Raw genomic sequence first — 19,779 nt, forward strand, 5'->3', positions numbered from 1 at the left:
TACAACAATGCAAAAATACTTCACTACTACACTACAAGTAAATCATAAACAAAATGTTCTGATTCTATGATAGTTAATAAACAGGGTAGTTGTTGAATCAACACTAAAATTACAAGTTAATTATTTATTCACCCTTATCTAAAAAGAGCCCATGGCCGTTTGGTCTATTGCAATGCATTTATTAAATATTTTCTTTACAACAATCATACAGAACATAGTTAAATGCTTGTTCTTCATCTTAATCTACAGCTGGCTATGAAATTAGGTCCTCAAATAACAAGCAACTTTAGTATTAAGTTAGTAAACTTGAGACAAGACATGAGTAACGTTGGATAGCAAAAGCAGGCAATCAAAAATGTATCCCCACTGCAAATCAAATTAGTATTTGAAGGGTTTGCACAGAAGTCAAAATAAGACAAGTTAATGAATATAGGCCTACAATATATATCTTTAAAATATATACTATTTTTTTGCAAATACAACAAAATACATTAGATATACAGGCCTATTACCAACCTCTTCATAGGTGCATAGAAAACACTCATCTATCTCTAAGTGCTTCGAACAGATTGCATGTGACATAAGATGTCAGTTTATTACTTCAGAACAATATAACCTGGCTGTCCTCGGCATTCTTGGTCACATGTAACAAAAGTCATACAATGTGTTGTATGACTGTAAAAAGATATGCCATAAGCATATAAAGACAAATTAACATGCAAGATATTAATGTTTCTATGAGATAGTTGTGTGAGAAAATTATTACTTAATATGATTTATTGCAACATTATTTGCATCATAGGTCGACTAATGGAGGCTTTTCACAGACTATTTGTGTGGTTCTTGATCCCTCAACAGGACCACTGGTGACCTCTCTGACAGGAAAATTAACACTTTCTCTACAGCACGAACTCTGCTTGAAAATGAAAAATCAAGAAATTAGTTATTCCTTGTGCTTTAAAAAATATTACTCAATAATGACATATCAATGTGTTACTTTAGTTTGTATGTTATGCATATATAAATACATTTCAATCATGTAGAAACTGCTGTCCTCCTTCCTGCGTCCGAAAGAATCTGTGAGAGGCCTCAATACTGTATATTGCATGAATCAGAGTATCCTGACTCAACCATATTATCATACCAGAAAATGAAAATATTAGGTACCTGTGATTTGTGTCACATTCCACAGTGAACTTTGCATATTCTTTATAAATCTTCTCAGGAACAACATGTTAATGAGAACATCTGGACAGATGATTTATGGATTGATTTTGAATTTTAACTTCACAGCAGAAGTGTGAAAGTGAAGGCACGTAGTATTGAATGGGAGTTGACAGTAAGATATTTACACAGCCAATATCACTAATATTTACACAAAATAATTATATGGCGACACTTCTGCAAAGTCAGTATTGCAGTGGGTATAACTCCATTCAAAGAGGGCTTTGGTGTATTACAATACTTAATTATTGGGTCATAACCTCTGTAGGCGTTACGATAGTCACTCACATAATGAAAACGTCATTAACATTCTGGTCAAACCATCGTATGATTTGATGCATTAAATCAATCAATCCTCTACAACAAGAATTGTTCAAATCCTCTCCTGCTGTCATTATTCACTCTTTGGCAGTTCCTCCAACAATCCACCAGGGGTCTCCCTCCACCTGCTGTTAGTGTTAGTAGGAGGGGGCGGTGATGGAGGAGCCTGGCTCGATGTGCTTCAGGTGGCAGGAGTGGCAGAGAAGGTGGCCGTTCAGAGGGTAGCAGCGGTGACCCTCCTCGTCATTCAGCTCCATCTTACAGTCCTTAAAACACAAAAAAAGGAATAAGGATGAGACGCGTCAACTGAAAGGTTCTCTGAGCTTAAATAGAGGATGACTGGTCTCATTTATGCTAAGTATTGACCTTATTTACTACAACTGACAGAATGGACTGCACTGATTGCCTTGAGAGTGGACAAATACAACATTTAAAACATGCATTAGAATTGTATGAAGGGCTATATAAATAAAGTTTGATTGATTGATTCTTTATTTATTTCTACTTTTCGAAAAAAGGTAAACTTCTCATTATTAACGTATCTCATATGTGTGCAGAGTAAGAAAATCACAAAGCATGCTCTGGTCAGTTGGAGGATTTCTTTATCTGCCTTCTGGCTTACAGTTAAGAGAGAAAAATCTGCTTACAAAGACAAAATTCTCCTCTTTCAACTTGAAAGACGGAAAAAAACCACTAGGAGGACCCAACGACTCAACAGTTAAGCACTATTTTAACAGGGAGCTGCTCCTCAAGCTAACTGATCTTTATTTTCATGAAGTTGAAAGAACAGCAGCTGTCAATCAGTCTTTGGCAGAAAAAAAAAAGAAAAGGCACTTGAGTAAAATGGTGAGATAGCGATGATGAGGTGTTGCATACCTGTGCTCCTCAGCAGTATATAATTACCGCAGAGACTGTGATTAAGATTGAGGATCTACTCATTAGGATTTCTCTTAATGAGACATTCGGGAGGGCGCTGGCTCCGAGCCACTAAACATGCTTGTTTTCAGATAACTCAAATGCAAAGCTTCATATTTCCGTTTTGTGACAGAAAAACCTGACCTGTTTTTTTACCTACCTCACAGTGATAGCATTCCACGTGATAGTCTTTGTCCATGGATACAACTCGAATGGTTTCATCAGACCCCTGGCAAGAAATTCAGACAGACAAATGCAACTGAAGTCAATTTCGCCAGAAGACACTTCAACGTCTTAGTCTCTTCAACTACTCTCAGTCTGAGCTTCAAAAGATCAATCAGAAGTGTGAGCACAGCGATGTGAGCCAGGAGCTGAATAGTCTGTACTTTCATCTGCTCCTCTGCATTACAATCGTGAAGCTCAAGTACTTGTCAATCGCGCATTTGAGTGCAGACCATCCATGTTGCTACGCTATCAGTGGGATTTCATTACAGTTTCTCAATTTTCTCTAAAGGAACAAGAACTTGTACTCAGAGACCTGTAATGAAAACAAAAAATATACAGATGTAAAGACACAAAATACAGCAGTTATGAGCTCAAGATTGCAGCAAGATTAACAGAGAGCACGTTTATCTCTATCTGTACATCTGTGAGTACTCTTTGTCCTCCTGACTATGCATGCCCACACAGAGAAGAGGTGTTTCCTTATGTGCTTCTGTAATCTTTCTTTGGTTACAATATCAGCCTGAGTGGGAACTCCCCTCAACGTCTACACAACAGCTTACATAAACACACACAGCAGACTAAGCCCTCCATACCTATACAGACACACAAAGACACACACATACAAACACAATCTCTCCTCTGGACACCAGCGTCACTGAAGGGGGAGGGGAGGGAAGGGGACATTCCAGAAAAGTCAACTCTAATTTTGGACATTTCTTTGCTTTTGCCAGCATGTGAACCACACTTCTCCCTGCTGTCCACATACTCATCCCGGACACCACCTCACACTGTTTTGACCTGTAGTCTGGTGGGAAATATGGACGTCTGAACTTTTCTCATCTGTGTTTGGGTCATAACATGAGCAAATATGTATTTATAATCTGAGTTCCTGGTGGTGTGAAGGTTCACAGGAAATGGCGAGTAACATTTAGATGTGATTAAGCCATAAAGTATGTCATTTACCTCTTCCAATGCCCCGTCTATCCTGAAGTCTTTCAGAGTCTGTAGCAGGCTCAGTTTTAAAGCTACATTGAAGATACCAGATGCTAGACTACCAAAGGAATTCATTGATACCAGCTATCATATGCTAGCTTATCGAGAAGGGAGCTGAATAACGCCCCAAAGTTAGGCTAAATTATTGCGAGGGAAAAACCTGCAAAAACATCTGATAATGGTTGTAAGAGTATCCACGAGTCTCCCCTTTATAGACATGCACACTTAATGCTAATCCCATGCAGGTTTGAACAGTATAAATGTATATAGTATTAAGTATAAATGTGTAATTTTCACCTGTTTTAAAAACAGTGTACTTGAATATTTCTGCACACTGGGGTCGTGGAATTGCATAAATTTGATGTGACTGGTAAGCTGAGATTCTTATGGATTCAATGAGCCTGAACTGTATTTATGTGTGAGGATGTTCATCCACAGTAGCCATATCCTTGTAGTGACTTGGCCTCACTGTATAAAATGAGCTGCTGTGACTTCTATGTTCACCACAGCCTTATGAAACTTTACAATCACAAACTACAGACTGAGAGCATTCAGACGTTATACAGCTTACCCAGGTTTATTGACAATAATGGGGCTTCTGAGAAGTTTCCAGAACAGAAGTGCTCGCCATCCAATCAGCAAAAATGCAATTTTTTCAGAAATCTCCAAATGTCAACAGTTTTTGATACTAAATCACAGCATGATTTTGTCTGTGATGTTTCTCGAGGTCTTGGTGTCTTAATGTGGGTTTTTTTAATCAATTCTTGAGGGGTCAAAAATGGTTCAATTAGGCACTAAATCTGTGTAACAAATGGTATTGCTGCAACAACTTATGAGACATAACTGAACACAGTGCTGAGCTGCATCTCTAATTAATCTTCAGCTTCCGAGTTTTCAGATAATGTATAACACTCCTCTGTGATAGTATACTCTTAACCTGCTATCTCCCCTTAAAGATCCCCTGAACCTACCCAAAATGGTGTATGGATGTGAGTCCTAAACGCAGGCTGATGTGAGTTTACCTGTGAGGGAAGGATGGGCTGGTTACAGGCTGCACATTTAGGGGCGAGGACCCTGAAGGAGTGAGATGGGGAAATGGGGTTATTCATAGAGTTTCAATTCAGTCCATTCATGATTTGAATTCAGATTCAGTTCATCTATAAAGGTTAAAGTTCATATGTCCCTCTCCCAACCTTTAAACTAGTGACCCTCTCTCTCTTTTTTTTCCTCACTCTGACTGGATTCAAGATCCTGATTCGACTAAGGAGATGCCAGGTTTGCAGATGTGCTGGATTTCCCTCCAACACGTGATTCCCCCATTCCAAAAAACCGAGTAGGAAAACAAAAAAGCAAAATGAATTCATAATGTGCAAACACATGGCTGGCACCTGGATGTCTGAGGGAATAACAAAGGGCCTCTCAGTGTGGATTGGCATGGCTGTGGCTAAAAGTCAAACACACACCCTGCACACAATAAGGTTTGTCTGCTTTAATCAGCGGAGAGAACATGTGGGCACTGTCGGACGGCTGTGTGCTCAGTTGGGCTGTACATGCTGTCCCAGCATTTAGACCAACAGCTGCAACTGTAGAGCTGCTGTTGAGGCTCTACAGGTGTTACTATTGATCATTCACATTTGAAAGCAATTTCTTCATGTCGCCAACAGGCAGAACGTTTACCTTACTCACACAAAAACCTAGATTTCTCATTCAGAAGTTAGAAACTCTTTATTTTTCCACACATTACAGAGAATGTTACTATTGAGTTTGGAAGAGAGGAGTCGTGGCCAAACGCCAGTCTTCACACCTCTTACAGGACAGTGATCTTCCCTCCCCCCCTCCCATTCCTTTCATCCCTGACTACACTTCTCATGTGTCTGCCACACGTGTCGGAGAGGAACTTCTAGTCAGCCCGAGCAGACCCTCTAAACCTGATCCTGCAGGAGCTGCGCAGCGATTTAACTCGGAATATGAAACCGTGATATTTTTTCCAGCTTCACGCTAAACTACTTTAACACAGATAACTTAAAATCATGCGCCTGTGTTCCTTTGAACTACTGTGTAACAAGTGACGCTCACCTGTGGTAGTCTTTGACACAGTAGATCTTATTTTCAGTGTCCACAGTGAAGGGCACTCCATCAAGGCTCTCATTACAGATGACACAGCGGAAACAGCCAGGGTGGTACGATTTCCCGAGAGCCTGCAGGATCTATGAAGAGAAAAATGAGTGAAGAATACAGGAGATCGATGCTCTCTTCTTCTGCCATTGCCATTTCGTATTTCATCACTATTTGTATCTAACAGAATTAAAATAGTCATTGTTCTAAAAGAAATCACTGCCTTTAGAAAGTATGAATCTTTAATGATCCCTGAGGGTACATTAGGTCATCACAGCAGCCAAGAATAGGACAAAGCTAAGAATAATCCCACTGAGTGCTCAGGATAATATAATGAGTAATCACAACTACTAAATACAACTGAAAGAAAAACACAAACGTTAAATGAAAATATTGTCTTCACCAACAAATCTACAATGACGGCTGATGATTCATTGTATGTTATATAAAGAAACATGTATATAACATACTGTACATACATAAAAACATTCTCAGTCAGTGTCTAACAGATTTCTGCTGTGACATTATTTATACATCTGTTAAATGTGCAGATGCAAGACGCCATCTTATTTATCTCTGTCAGTCGAATGGAAAACATGTGTAGTCAAGTTAAGAGAAATCTTTATATACTGCGAAACTTCCTGACTGCTGAGATCACCTGGCTCTGACCCATACACACAAACACACACAATTACACACAGCTATAAAGACGTAACACACACTTACCATGTCCATGATCAGATGTCCACATGCGTTGCACTTGTCCGCAGACTGCTGGAAACCAGAGTACTTTAACAGAGAAAAGATGACAGTGATGTCACTGGAATTTGTTTTTTTCAACAGATGGGACGGCAATATCCAACTCTGTTTCAGACTGAGTCTCCCGGGCACAATCTAAAGTAGCATATGTGGTTTAGCATGTGTAGTTGTACTAAAACCTTCTTAAACCTGCTCTTAAAACTGTTTAAAAATCACTTCATTTCCTTTCTGAGAACAGCATCTCTACAGTCTGTTGAGTACAGTTTGCAGCTTTATGTTTGTGGAAATTGCCAGTTAAGAAAAACATCAACACATTTTTAGAAAGTCTTTCACAGTCAGTATGTTGCGGTTTCTGAGATTGGCATCTAACTCATCCAGAATCAGGATCAGTGAGCTTCATTATCCTTTATGTATGATCAACGTCAGAGAGGAGAGGCTACACTAACAGGCCTGGCAGAGGACCAGACGTAATTAACAGCACGTAGAGAAAGTTGAGCCAGAGCAAATTTAATTTAGTATGATTTCTTTTTAATTGAGCAACTAAGAGCTGCTGGTGGAAGGGCAATTAGAGGAGGTTTGACTCAGAGAGGGGTCCTGGAGTAAACACACACAGAGCTACTGACTGAGTACAAGTACTGACTGTACAGTCATAGTGTGACACAAATGAACACATTTTCTCAGCAGGGTTTCAACCGTATTAAAATATACGGTTGAAAACGCTTCCCATTATTGCAAAGTACATACAGTCATTCTGCCCTGGTGTGACAGGGAAGACCACCCCCCTCCACCCTATAAACCATAACAAAACAGCTTCTCCAATTACTGACCTCCGTCCAGTTCCACCCAAGGGAGGCAACTGATATAAATCAGCTGCATTAGGTGCTGGAAACTGGGCCACAAGGTCAAAGTCTCTAACCTAAATTTTGCGTGTAAATTAAACCCTGACAGATTATAGGTTGTATTTAGGATACGTCAGGAATGGTGATAAAAGGAGAGAGTGATACCCTCTTGTTAATGGATGGGGTGAAAGTGAACATAGATCAAAGACTCAGCCCAATACACTCTGTACCCCTGTACAGGTACACTGAATATTGATTGTGTATTGACTCACTCACCAGAAAGTCCTCTTCACAGAAAACCTTCCCTCCAACATAGTAGAAAGCTTTCCCCCGCAGCCTTCGACCTGCAGACAAAAGAAAAAAGCCCATTTGTTTCATTTCACTCAAGCGGTACACAGCATGACCTGCAGCACCTGTGCCTATTAGAAATATCCTCTTAGAAGAAAAAAAAAAAGTGGTCATTATTGAATTATGATGACTACATTTGAGCAGGCTACAAAAGGTACGTTGATGACAGAATGCTGAAAAGACGTAGTGGAAAATCTTGCAAAGCCGTGAGCCCAGACTCAAATAGTTACAGCACTAATGCATAAAAGACCACAGTGATTAATTACAGCCATTCAAAAGGTAGTGGGCCCTCTTGCAGTATTCATTATATTCTGCTAAATCCCAGGCAGATAAATCAAATACACGGATCTGCGGTGTGCTGGTGTCTTAATATAATATTGCTGGGACACAGAGCAGGCGGCAGTCAGACAAGGAACACATCTGGATCAAACACATGTGGGGAAAATGGTGATTGAATTCAATTACTAGACAGGTGCAACGGATTAAACACTCTTCTGTATTATATTTCATTGCAACAACAGGCCAAGACCTGCAACGACCCACTATTCTTCTTCGTTCCCGTCTGGTGTCTTTCCACGTGCTGGGTGTGCTTCCTGTCTGTGTGCTTTAATAGCTCTATGGTCTGGATCTGGATTCTCATAACCACACACACACACACACACACACACACACACACACACACACACACACACACACACACACACACACACACACACACACACACACACACACACACACACACACACACACACACACACACACACACACACACACACACACACACACACACACACACACACACACACACACACACACACACACACACACACACACACACACACACACACACACACACACACACACACACACACACACACACAAAACCTCCTTGCTCACTTTACATAGCTATTCTTGCCCAGGTCCCACAGGAAGACGGAACATTCCTAACATTTTTGGAGTGGGGAGGTGAGGGAGGGGACAGCAGGGCATAGGAGGGGTTAACCTTGGTGAACAGGAGCTTTCTTTATCTCCCATCCTCCATCTCATGCTTTGTTTACCTGATTATTTGTATCCAGATAAAACCAGAAAGTCTCACGAAGCAGTTTGGCTCAAGATCCCATTTTAGACAAGTTTCAAGACATAAAAATACTTTTTTAAAAACCACACACAAAAAAGATAATTTAACTAATTAAACACTGTTGACATCTATTCATTCTCCCTCATGGAAAATCTATTTAAAAAATCTGTTTCTTTTAACTACTATACACAGCAGGTCTTCTGCTTCCCTGAGTCTATTCTCAGTGTTTGTGCACTGAAGGCTTCAAGTTTCCACATCACACTTGAGTAAAAACTGCTTACTGGACCACAACTGGCTTCCAGACTAGTTGTGATGTCACAAATCATCCTTGTTAAACTCAAGATTCATTGAGCTGAGAGAAACTTTCCATTTACAGCAGATGAATGTGAAAACAGCCTTCTAGTGTCAAACTCTGCATAGTGAAGCTCAAACAATAAAGTGAATTAAAAATAAGAGGAGGTAGACTTTAGGATAAAGAGGAAAGGTGGTCATGAGTATTATCACAGAACAACACATTTTACTGGTCTTTGTTGAGAACACTGACAGCCCACAAACTAGTCAACAAAACTGCAGAGAATTTGCTCTAATGTTCATACAGTAATCTGATTCATATCTCTGGGAGTATTAAACTATCAAGGCCAATGTTGCAGATAACTTAACACTGCTTTGTGGCAACATTGGATTTTTATATATTTGCATTAATGTGATGAAGCAGAGATATTTAAATATGTAAAAAAAAAAAAAAACAATGTTAGACTCATACAAACATAATCTTTCTCAATCACCCATGTTTATATGCATGTACATACAGAGCTGCTGCCCCCTGCCTGTATTTTCTTATTATTATTTTGCCGTGTTTGGGACATTTCTAGGTATCACCCTTAGGTCATTGGGTTTAGCCCCCAGCCAATAACATTGTGCAGGGTGTGAGGGCGGGACTCCATAGAAACGTAGCGACCAGGTAACATCACTGTCTGTGTCTCTCCTCTGCTCTCTGTCTGTATCTGTTGAATGAGGGCTAGTCTGAGCCACACATACACGCACACAGACCAGAGAGGCCACAGCGGACAGGACTCATTGTGCACTTCGGCTGCATTCACACAAAATCTGGTAACGCAGCACCTTCTCACAGAGTTTTGTGGAAGTGAGGGTTTGTTCATTTGGGCTTTAGAACGTACTGGCTGTGAAAATAACAATTTATTTGTCTGATTCACTGCTTTGTTCTCTCCAGTGCTGCTTCCTCTCTTCATTCACTCTCTAAAGGAGAGCACAGTGTTGTGTTTACAAACACCACCCAACAGATCCTGCATGGTATGCCTTTAATCTGCTGGATTAACCAAATACAGACATTCCTGTTTGGTTCATTAAACAGTTTATCAATTGATAACCAAATAATATATAAAATTACAAACACTGTGATAGAGGGTTTTATCTTTGTCAGCTATGCATAGAAAATAGATTTGAATTACTTTGCAAAATGAATAAAATAACTAATAGCGTAATAAATGACACAAGTCCTGTCTTCTCTATTCTAAAACTGCTACTGCTGTCTTTACTTGACAAAAAGACACAAATGAAACCTCATGATTCATCTTCTCAAATCAACAGCACATGAAATTCTCTGAGCCATTTACTCACAATTACATTATCTCAGTATAATAGAACAAAAACGGTCACGCAGTCAGTGAGGTCTGGCCAAGGCTCACACAGTAACTGCTGTAAGAGGAGACAAGTCGTTTTGATTGGGCCAAGGTGTGGAACCCGGCTCGGGTAATTACTGACAGACAGTCTTTTTGGAGCTGTCCATTAGGACAGAGGGGACGATGAAGGGGATGAAAGTCAGATATGGGCCATTCCTCTTCTTCACATTCCTGTCTTTTTTCCCACTGAGTCAGACAGGGAAGGCTCTGAGCTTTAGCGGAAAGATAAGAGCTTAATTAAAGTCAGGAGTCAGGGCTGACTGTTTGAAAAGCACCAGAAAGGACTGTGACTATTGTGCTTTCATAAAAATGTAAAATACCTGAGCCACAGAACAAAACACAAGGCCATTTTCTAATTAAAACACTCTATGAATCCCCTTATGTAATCCCATTTAAAAAAATAAGCAATTCACAGCGACCCTGCCATGACTTCCTAATCGAGCCGCGACCCTGCTCTTTCCTGTGAGTACATGACTTAAGTGAGACATCTCAGCAAAAGAGCAAAAGCCATATCTGTTTTATACCAATTTCCCATTTGTAGCGTGTTTACTGTGAGATTCAATCTTACCAAAAGTCATTTCCTGTGCCGCTAAAGATATCCGGGCTATGTTTAATTACCAAAGAAAATCTCCTCCTGCGCTTAGAGGAATTCTCTCTGGTAGTCCGAACACATTTTTCTGACTGTGAGCTGCACCTGGAACGTTTGGTCAAGTCCCTGAAAATCTAGCCAGCAGATGTTAACATACCACTGGATTCAGAACCAATCAGATCCTTGTTTGTATTCCCCAAAGCCTGCAGACTGGTTGGGATAAAGAGCTGATGTTATGAAAGCAGAGTCTGAGAGGGGGTCTGTGTACCTCTGTTCCTTACAAACTCAAGTGACACCTTAGACTGCTGCAGTGTGTGTGGGCCTCTTAGTATTATGACAAAAAAAATCTGTGGGATAGCAGAGGCAATTGCTTTCGTTTTACTTCGATTTCAACAGATTATTTGAGTTGGTTACTGTGTGACCCAAATCCTCTAATTAAAAAAAGAGACCATTCCTCTCAACTGGAATTGGGTTGTACTTTTAACAGTTTGTAAATTGTTTGTAAATGATTAGCCTGGAGCCGTGCCCCCCTGCAGCACAGACACGCAGACTGAGCTCTCCCAGCCTGCAAGAATGTTCTCCTCACAGGAGTCACCTTGGAGGAGGAGGAAGAGGAGGAGGAGGGGGGTAGGGGGCTGTACGGAGAGGATGAGAGGAAGTTCACCATCATAAAGAGTTGTTATGCAACTCAGCAAGCATACAAGACGTCTTGACATGGAAGACTTTGGAGGAAGATGAGAAAGGATGTACTGTATATTTTATATGTGACCTACTGTCTGACTGCATCTTTGTGCTCGTCTGCAGTCGAGCTACAGGTTTACTGTGTTGATGTAAGCATGAATACATATGGGTATGTGTACATGTCTGCTCCCATTGAATGGTCTCCCTGTCCTGCACTGTACTCCGGTGTGCCCAGCTGACATAACAGCACCCAGTGTCTTCCTGGAGCCCGGCCCACTGAGGGCCCCTATGCCTGCATTCCTCCCCAGCTGAGATGCTTTTCCCTGGGGCCACTCACAGACAGCACAACCTTTATGCCCTCACATGGAGCCAGCTTTGAGATGTATGTGGTGTGTAAACTCCTATTCCCCCCCACTTTAGACATCAGAAGAGACGTTAATCATACATTTGGGGGCGTAACTGCCAAGGTCAAAGGTGCTGCAGAATAATGGGATTGAGCAGGGGTCAGCACGCTGCCGCAAATACTCCACATACCCACCATCCGATAATTGGGGCTGAGATTTTAATTGGCTGGAGCAGAGAGCGAGGTCTTACTTTGGCTATGGAATTGCACTGCTGTTGTAGTCAAGAAGCTACAGGTCAGCCATAGATTTAAGAGTGCAGCCAAGGTGATGAACTGACCTCCGCTGATGTATGCCTGTGTATAATTGGTCAGATAAACTGACCAAACTGATCAAGTGGGTTGCTAATAGAGCTATGTCTTAGTGCGTTTGGATTTAAGCTAGCAAAAACTTTGTATCTGAGGTCTAATTTACTAATTCAACACTTCTCCTCTTGCTCTAACAATGCAGGTGAGGTGAGGGAGGGGTGTGTGTAGGCTAACATTCCTCCACAGCTCCATCTCTCTCTCAACAGCTCTGTGTCACACTGTATTCTCTAACTCACACCCATCATCCCATCAATCACATCTGTACGATATTATTTCAAACACTCTTCAAAATAAACTTCACATTACTGAAACTAAAGACTTTTTCCAGCTGATTTGCAGTTTTCAGCATCAATGTCTGCTCAACATGTGACTTGATGACTAAAATAGAGTACCTACAACACAAATTATTTCATTGGCTTAGGATGGAAAAAAACTATCTGTGCTGCTCCGTGTGTCTTTGTGTGGGCTGCAAGAGTAAATGGCACACCCAGAAACCAAACACCAGCAGCACAGGACAGTAATCCCTAAATAATTGCCTGTTTTTGCTCACGGCAGTGAATGACTGTAGGAGAAGGTACCACTTTTTTATTCAAGAGAACAGGGTCTTTGGCAGCCTATTAGTCAAGGGGGCGACATGAGCTTTACATGTGAATCGACCAAGGAGAGAAGGTGAAAGTGAATGGGAGTAGTGAAGGACAACTGTGTGTGTGTGTGTGTGTGTGTGTGTGTGTGTGTGTGTGTGTGTGTGTGTGTGTGTGTGTGTGTGTGTGTGTGTGTTTTTGTACTTACTACAGGCGCTGCAGGTGAAACAGCTGTCATGGTAAAGGCTGCCCATAGCCTGGCAGGCCTGATTGGCTCCGTACACTGCCTTGTTACATTTTATGCAGACTCCTGAAAGAAAAACACAGAATATCAACAAGTCAGAAAATGTACTGTAAATATGACGTAGTCACACATTATAGTAACTCATACTGACTCAAAGTATGTGAATGGACCTGAGATAAAAAAAAAAAATAAAGACTCAATGAGACAAAGTTTGACACGTTACTCCAACAAACTCGAGGTTACACTATAAATCTTAAGGAATAGGATAAAGGCCAATAAAGAAGTGTGAAGGTTGTGATCCAGATTAAACCAGGCAGAAACAACGGAGAAAGAATATCTTCACATACAATCAGTTAGTCAGGAAGCTGGTTAGCGGGCTGTATCATTTAAAGGGGGAAATATATCCACATTTGCTTATTTGACTTGGCTCAGAGACTGAGAACTCTGTTAATGAAGACTTTGATAAAAATCAGCATACACACACACTCAACGAGTCAGTGGCTTGATATAAAGGCTAGTTAATATTGATCCACTCACTCCTTCTAAGCTGAATCAGATGTGCAAAGAAGATAAAAAATCTCAAACATAAGAAACAGAAATGAAAGTCAGTAACTCATGAGAGCAAATGTTTTCTATCTGCTGTGTGTTGGGTGAAGAATATCAGCCCATGCCTTTAAAATAGCAAATCACATGAGAGCATGCCAGACAAATTACATAATCTCTCCTTTGACTTTGGATGGCTCATGAGCAACACAGGGTTTCTGTGTGATCAATATAGAACTTTCTTTTTTTTAAGGATGTGACAATACTTTCCTGACGCCTGATGTAAAAATATTATCTTTCATGGCTGCCAATTTCCATCCCTCTGAGCACACACTGTATGACATGACGCGATATGACAACTGGCATATGAACTATGACAAGTGACTAGCCCCGTCACCGCTGACCCTGATGAGTAATCAACGAGCTGCTAAATCAATCAGATACAGTAATAATAGGACAATTGAATTGTGATGCGTTAAGTGTGTGTGTGTGTGTGTGTGTGTGTGTGTGTGTGTGTGTGTGTGTGTGTGTGTGTGTGTGTGTGTGTGTGTGTGTGTGTGTGTGTGTGTGTGCATGAGGTTATTTGTGAGTGTGAGCTTTTATAGAAAAACTCCCCAGTGACAGAGAAGCTCAGCTCAGCCCTGGTCCTCCTCATACACTGACAAAGAGACGCCTGTTTCCCCTGTATCCAACACACATCACGAGGCTGCCTCCGCCAAAAACACTGTTACATTTAATAACCTTCTTCAAACGTTGACTTGCAGTTACACAATATACAATTGGGCTATATATATATTGCAGCTAAGCCTCTCCTCATGCCACAACAGAGGACACATCAACAGGGGCCCCAATGGCTGGAAAGAAGATTTAGAGATAGAGGGATATTATTAGAAAGCAAAAGAATGTTGCTCTTATGTAAGTTATTTTGTTTACATGAAAACACAATAAATGAAGTCATGCCTTCAAACTACTGAAATGAATTAATGAAGATGCTTAAATCATGAAAAAAAAAAATCACACAATGGAAGGATTCAGAGATGAACATACATACTGTACAGCACATTGGCACTTTTCCAAAACCTGACTCTGGGCCAAAGACATTTTTCTTTTAAATGTGTTATAGCTAGTTTAGATTTGCACGGCCCCTGAGAACCCAAAAAAAAAAAATTTTAGTAAAAGTCCTTTCTCTCTTTCCTTTTCTTGTATGGGACCCCACAATTCCTCGTTTTTGTAGCAACCTCCTTGCCGGTTGGGCCACTACAAATCTGCTTTTGGACAGAGTCCCATATTCCAAAACAGTGTGATTATTCAGGGCACTCGCTGCTTGCTTCAAATGGGGGGAGGGGAAGCAAAACACGGAGCCAAAACTTCTGCACCCCCCACCCCTCCACCCCCCTTACCTTTCCCAGCTGTCAAAACTCCCAGTAGATGGCTGCTGGCTGACCAAAATGCCACTGGCTGAAAATTAAGCCCTTGTCCACACATTGCAGGAGCCATCAAGTGTTATTCTTTCTCCAAATATACCAAAGTGTTGAGTTAGTTATTAAATATAGTGCTTTCACAATGGAGCTGAATATGCGATTAAATATCTGTAACACATCCATCACAAGATATAAGTAACAATTATACACGTATTCCCTGTTTTGTAAGCAAAACATTAAATGATGTAGTTGCTTCACCTGTGGCGTAACTTTCAGACTCTGCCACTGTGCACACAGACAGACGCCACACCCAGATGTGACATAACATCAAATTCAGACAAATAACCGCTGGCTATGTATTCATAGACAAACAGGCACATGAGAGGACGTGCATGAGAGGATAACACACACACACACACACACACACACACACACACACACACACACACACACACACACACACACACACACACACACACACACACACACACACACACACACACACACACACACACACACACACACACACACACACACACACACACACACACACACACACACACACACACACACACACACACACACACACACACACAAAAGTCAGACTCCAAAAGCCCGCCAGAGCAGAAGCCAATAATCCCTGGGAAGAGTTAAGACGAAGCTTTCCACTCAACAGCCAGATGGGATAAATTAATCCTCCATCTTAACACAACACCAAACGCTCAACTCTAAATGTGTGTGTGTGTCTGTGTCTGTGTCTGTGTGCATGTGTGTGAAAGTCAGAGGAAGAGGGCAGGCAGAGTAGTGGGATGTCCCACCACTCATTTCCCTCTTGGATCAATCTATAAATCTCACATCCTCTCAGGCTCTTGTGGCCGAGGACAAAGAAGCATCCACGAACTTGTCCCTAAATTTCCGTCGTTTGTCTGGTCACCCATTCAGCCGCTCTGCAGGCACCCCTAAACTTTTCTGGGACTCCCCTCCCCTTTTGTATCTTAAGACCTAATTTTATAAATTCCTCGCTCTCTTTCTCCAGACATTCCTCAGTGTTCCCCCGGTGCAGCCGTTTGGCACCGGACTCATTTTCCCAGAACCTCCAGCTGCATTTATGCCAATCAGCACTTGGTTGGGAACTCTGATGGATCCTTTAAAAGCAGAATGTATGTTGACTAAAAGGTAACATCATCTTCCAGTAACACAACAATAATCAAACATAACTGGAGTCTGTAATGGTGCAAATACAAGAGAGCTCAACAGTCAGGAAAACTTCACATCTTTCTCAAATGTTTCTGCATTAAACTATGAAAGTCTCCTGTGATGAAACTGAAGTTCTGTGTAGGAAACTAGCCTACACAAGTTTTTTTATGGCATGAACACATGACTCAGAGGATGAGCCATGGTCTAGTGGGAAACTCAGCGCAGGAACTGTGTGTGGGCTACATGGGAACGTATGTGTGGGAAAAAAAGACATACACTGACTGTATTACATTAAAACCTGTACTTCGGCTGATTGCACACAAAGTTCTCCCACACATCCGTAATATTCACATCGCTGTGCTATTTATGAGCCTCGTCGTGACAGTGACGTATGCCAGAACATCTTCCCTTACAAACCAATATTAGCACACAACAGGGGGGCCGAGGATAACTGTGAATTACAATCGTGACATTCCTGCAAGAAATTCCTGCAGTAAGAAGCCAAGGGTGGGTTGTGTCTGTGTGTATGTGTGTGTGCATGTGTGGCTTTTTGGTTTTAAACACCATATCAACCATCTCATGCTCTCCCCCCTTCCACTCTCTAAGTGGGACATCCCATTTTCATGAATGGCCTTGGCTCCAAACACCTGGCTAACATGTGAGCACCAGCTTTCTCAGCAGCAAACACACTTTCACAACATGCATCACATCTCGCCTGTTTACTGCACCTGCAGTGTGATGATGGACAGCCCTGAAAACCTCTCTGACAAGCCTTAACTTCTCTTAACCATGTATGAAATGTAATATTGGAAATCTATTTTAATGCAAGGATAAATCAGGACAACTTAAGTGAGAAAGGACGGGCAGGAGGAACGACATAATGACTGTGTGATCTTAATTAAATCAAACTGATCTCTGCGGTTGCTTGCTCCTAATCTGCCCTGAGATTCCAAAAATAACAATCAGAGGTGTTGGTGTCGTTCATTATTATTTTCCCTCTGCGTTTTGTGTGCACAACCATGCGTGGCATGCCTGCAGAAAGAGTGATTAAGAATGTGCAAGCACAGGTCTGTAGTAATGATGTCACTTAGTAAAAATAGCGAATGCCACTGTCAGCCAACCAAAGTCAACACGGGAAAGAACATTTCAAACGGTCACGGACTAAATGCAGCACAGATCTGACAGAAGTGATCAAGCTCCGATTAATGACGTTAGTTACTGATGTTGTCTTAATAGTGATCCATTAAATCTCTGCAAGCTGAGCGAGGATGAGAGGGTAACATCCTGCTCCCTTGCCCCCCCCCCCCCCCCCCCTTATACTGCTAAAGGGTTTGTTGTTCCTGCAAAGAGGGCAGACAATGAATCATTTAAAAAGGCGTGAAACAAATTAGAAAATGATTCCGTCCGCATTCCAGACAATAAAAAACCTCCTACAGCGTCCGCCTTTAAGTTGAGCCATTTTATCAGCAAAGACTGTCATGAATGCAATCAAACAAAGACACAAGACCACTGGGATTCCCTCTTAATCATGCCACAGACACAAGGAATGTGTGACGACAACAAAGGGTGACAGTGTGTGGTTGTGTGTGCATGTACATAAATATGAAAAAGAAAACAAGAGAGTTCATATTCAGATCTGTGGGTGGGCGGTTGTGTCATTGAAAGGGCTTACTGTGGGGATCTTGTTGGTGTTGGTAGTCTAAAGTCTTACCAAAGTAGTCAGCCTTTGGTTGGGCATCCATCTCTTTTTCCAGCCGGTTAGTGAGGGCCTCTAATTTTATTTCAGCTGCTGAAGGCCCCTGTTCATGGGGCTGCGTGAGGAGGGACTGGCAGGGTATTTGGACAAGCTTGGGGGAGGATGGGACTTCAGCTTCAAAACAGGCAGCCTGTCCACAGGTGGGTATTTGGCTCTGACCTTGACCCTGGTTGAAGCTTTTGGAGTTATTGCCAAGGCTCATGACAGTGGATGCAACCTGGACTTTGGGATATGTTTCAGAAGGTGCAGGCAGGGGAGAGGAAGCTGCCACAGGACCATTCTGACTGGAAGAGGGTCTCGAAGTCGAAGAAGGTGGTGCATAATGAACTGCAGACTGTGTGGAGGGCTGCTGCACATGGAAGTCTGCTCCTCCTGTGAAGGCAGTCATTGGCAGGGCGGGGATGAGGTCTGGTTTGGCTGAGCCGGAGGGCTCTTCGGCCCATCCCCTGACTGACCCAGCAGAGGAGGGTGGACTCTGGTTAACAGAAGGGGTGACAGCCTGACTCTGCTGAGATGGAAGACTGTTGGTGGAGGGAGGTGTAGCCTGGCGCTGAGGCTGTTGATGAGATACACTGTTGCTCCCTGACCCAGACAAAGATGGGGAAGGCTGGCTCTCTCTGGATGGGGCCCAGGCAGCAGACTGGCTGGCCGGGTGACGAGCATGTGTGGGCGAACTGTGAGACACGTTTCCTGGGCTGGGGGGAGTAGGGGTGTTGTTCTGGTATGAATGTGGCTCTAAGCGCTCCTTATTATCGTAATTGTTTCCGTAGCCATACGCCCTGCCCGCTGGAGGCTCAGACTGAATGCCTGCGTGGTGTTTCTGGCCGTCAAACTGTGCGTACTGGTTCCCAGCCGTGGTGCCCGGCACGGGGCCAGAGAGTATCGGGGGCTTCGCGGCAGCTTCACCCGGCTGCCTGTAGCTGTTGATGGGCGGCCTGTCTTTGGTGTAATATGTGCTGTTGTGACCCCCATTCATTTTCATGGCCAGGTTGTTTTTTGCCATCTCCTCTTGGTGTTTCTGCATGTGTATTTTAGTCATTTTAGAGGCAAAAACCTTCCTCGTCTCCTCAAAATCGGGGTTATTTCCTGCGTCCCTCCTCGTACGAAATAAACCATCTCTGGATGCTTCGTACATGTTTAAGTCCTCGATAAACTTACTTGCCTCTAATCCTAAATCCTCGTATTTATCCATTTTGAAGAAAGCGTGTGTCCGTTCCAACTAAACTAAAGTTACAAGTCTTGAGCTTGACAGAAAATCACAACAGTCAAATTAAAAGAGTGATACCTCCTCCAGGGTGAATTATTAGCTTTACGGTCCAAGCAGGAGACAACTCAAACTTTGTTCTCCTCTCTCTTCCCTTTTAGTCGTCCGGTTAAAAGTTTGAAACTCGGCTTCCTCCTGCTCCCGCTCCTCGGTGGATATCTTCCCCGTCCGTCCAGCTCAGCTCTGCCCTGAACAAACCCAGGTCTGTCTAGTTATAAATGTGAGCAGCAGATCTCAGATCCGATAGCCCGGACGACCCTCGCAAACTGCCCCCTCC

At 42.3% G+C, this 19,779-nt stretch overlaps 1 protein-coding gene across 2 annotated transcripts; it reads right to left on the bottom strand.

The window, feature by feature from the left end:
- Positions 1–169: 169 nt before the first annotated feature.
- LOC133983310 (Wilms tumor protein 1-interacting protein-like) lies at positions 170–19,779 on the bottom strand. 2 transcript variants are annotated; one of them, XM_062422351.1, is made up of 8 exons: positions 18,194–19,779; positions 13,286–13,387; positions 7,668–7,735; positions 6,520–6,582; positions 5,755–5,885; positions 4,701–4,752; positions 2,621–2,689; positions 170–1,811 (listed from the first exon to the last, which is right to left on the bottom strand). In XM_062422351.1, the coding sequence occupies exons 1-8, from the start codon at positions 19,428–19,430 to the stop codon at positions 1,683–1,685; spliced, it is 1,851 nt and encodes a 616-aa protein (XP_062278335.1). In that variant the 5' UTR covers positions 19,431–19,779; the 3' UTR covers positions 170–1,682. The 2 variants fall into 2 exon arrangements, with proteins under 2 accessions (XP_062278335.1, XP_062278334.1); XM_062422350.1 differs by having other exon boundaries at positions 18,155–19,779.

The sequence above is a fragment of the Scomber scombrus genome, chromosome 7 (assembly GCF_963691925.1).
Source record: "Scomber scombrus chromosome 7, fScoSco1.1, whole genome shotgun sequence".
NCBI lineage: Eukaryota > Metazoa > Chordata > Actinopteri > Scombriformes > Scombridae > Scomber > Scomber scombrus.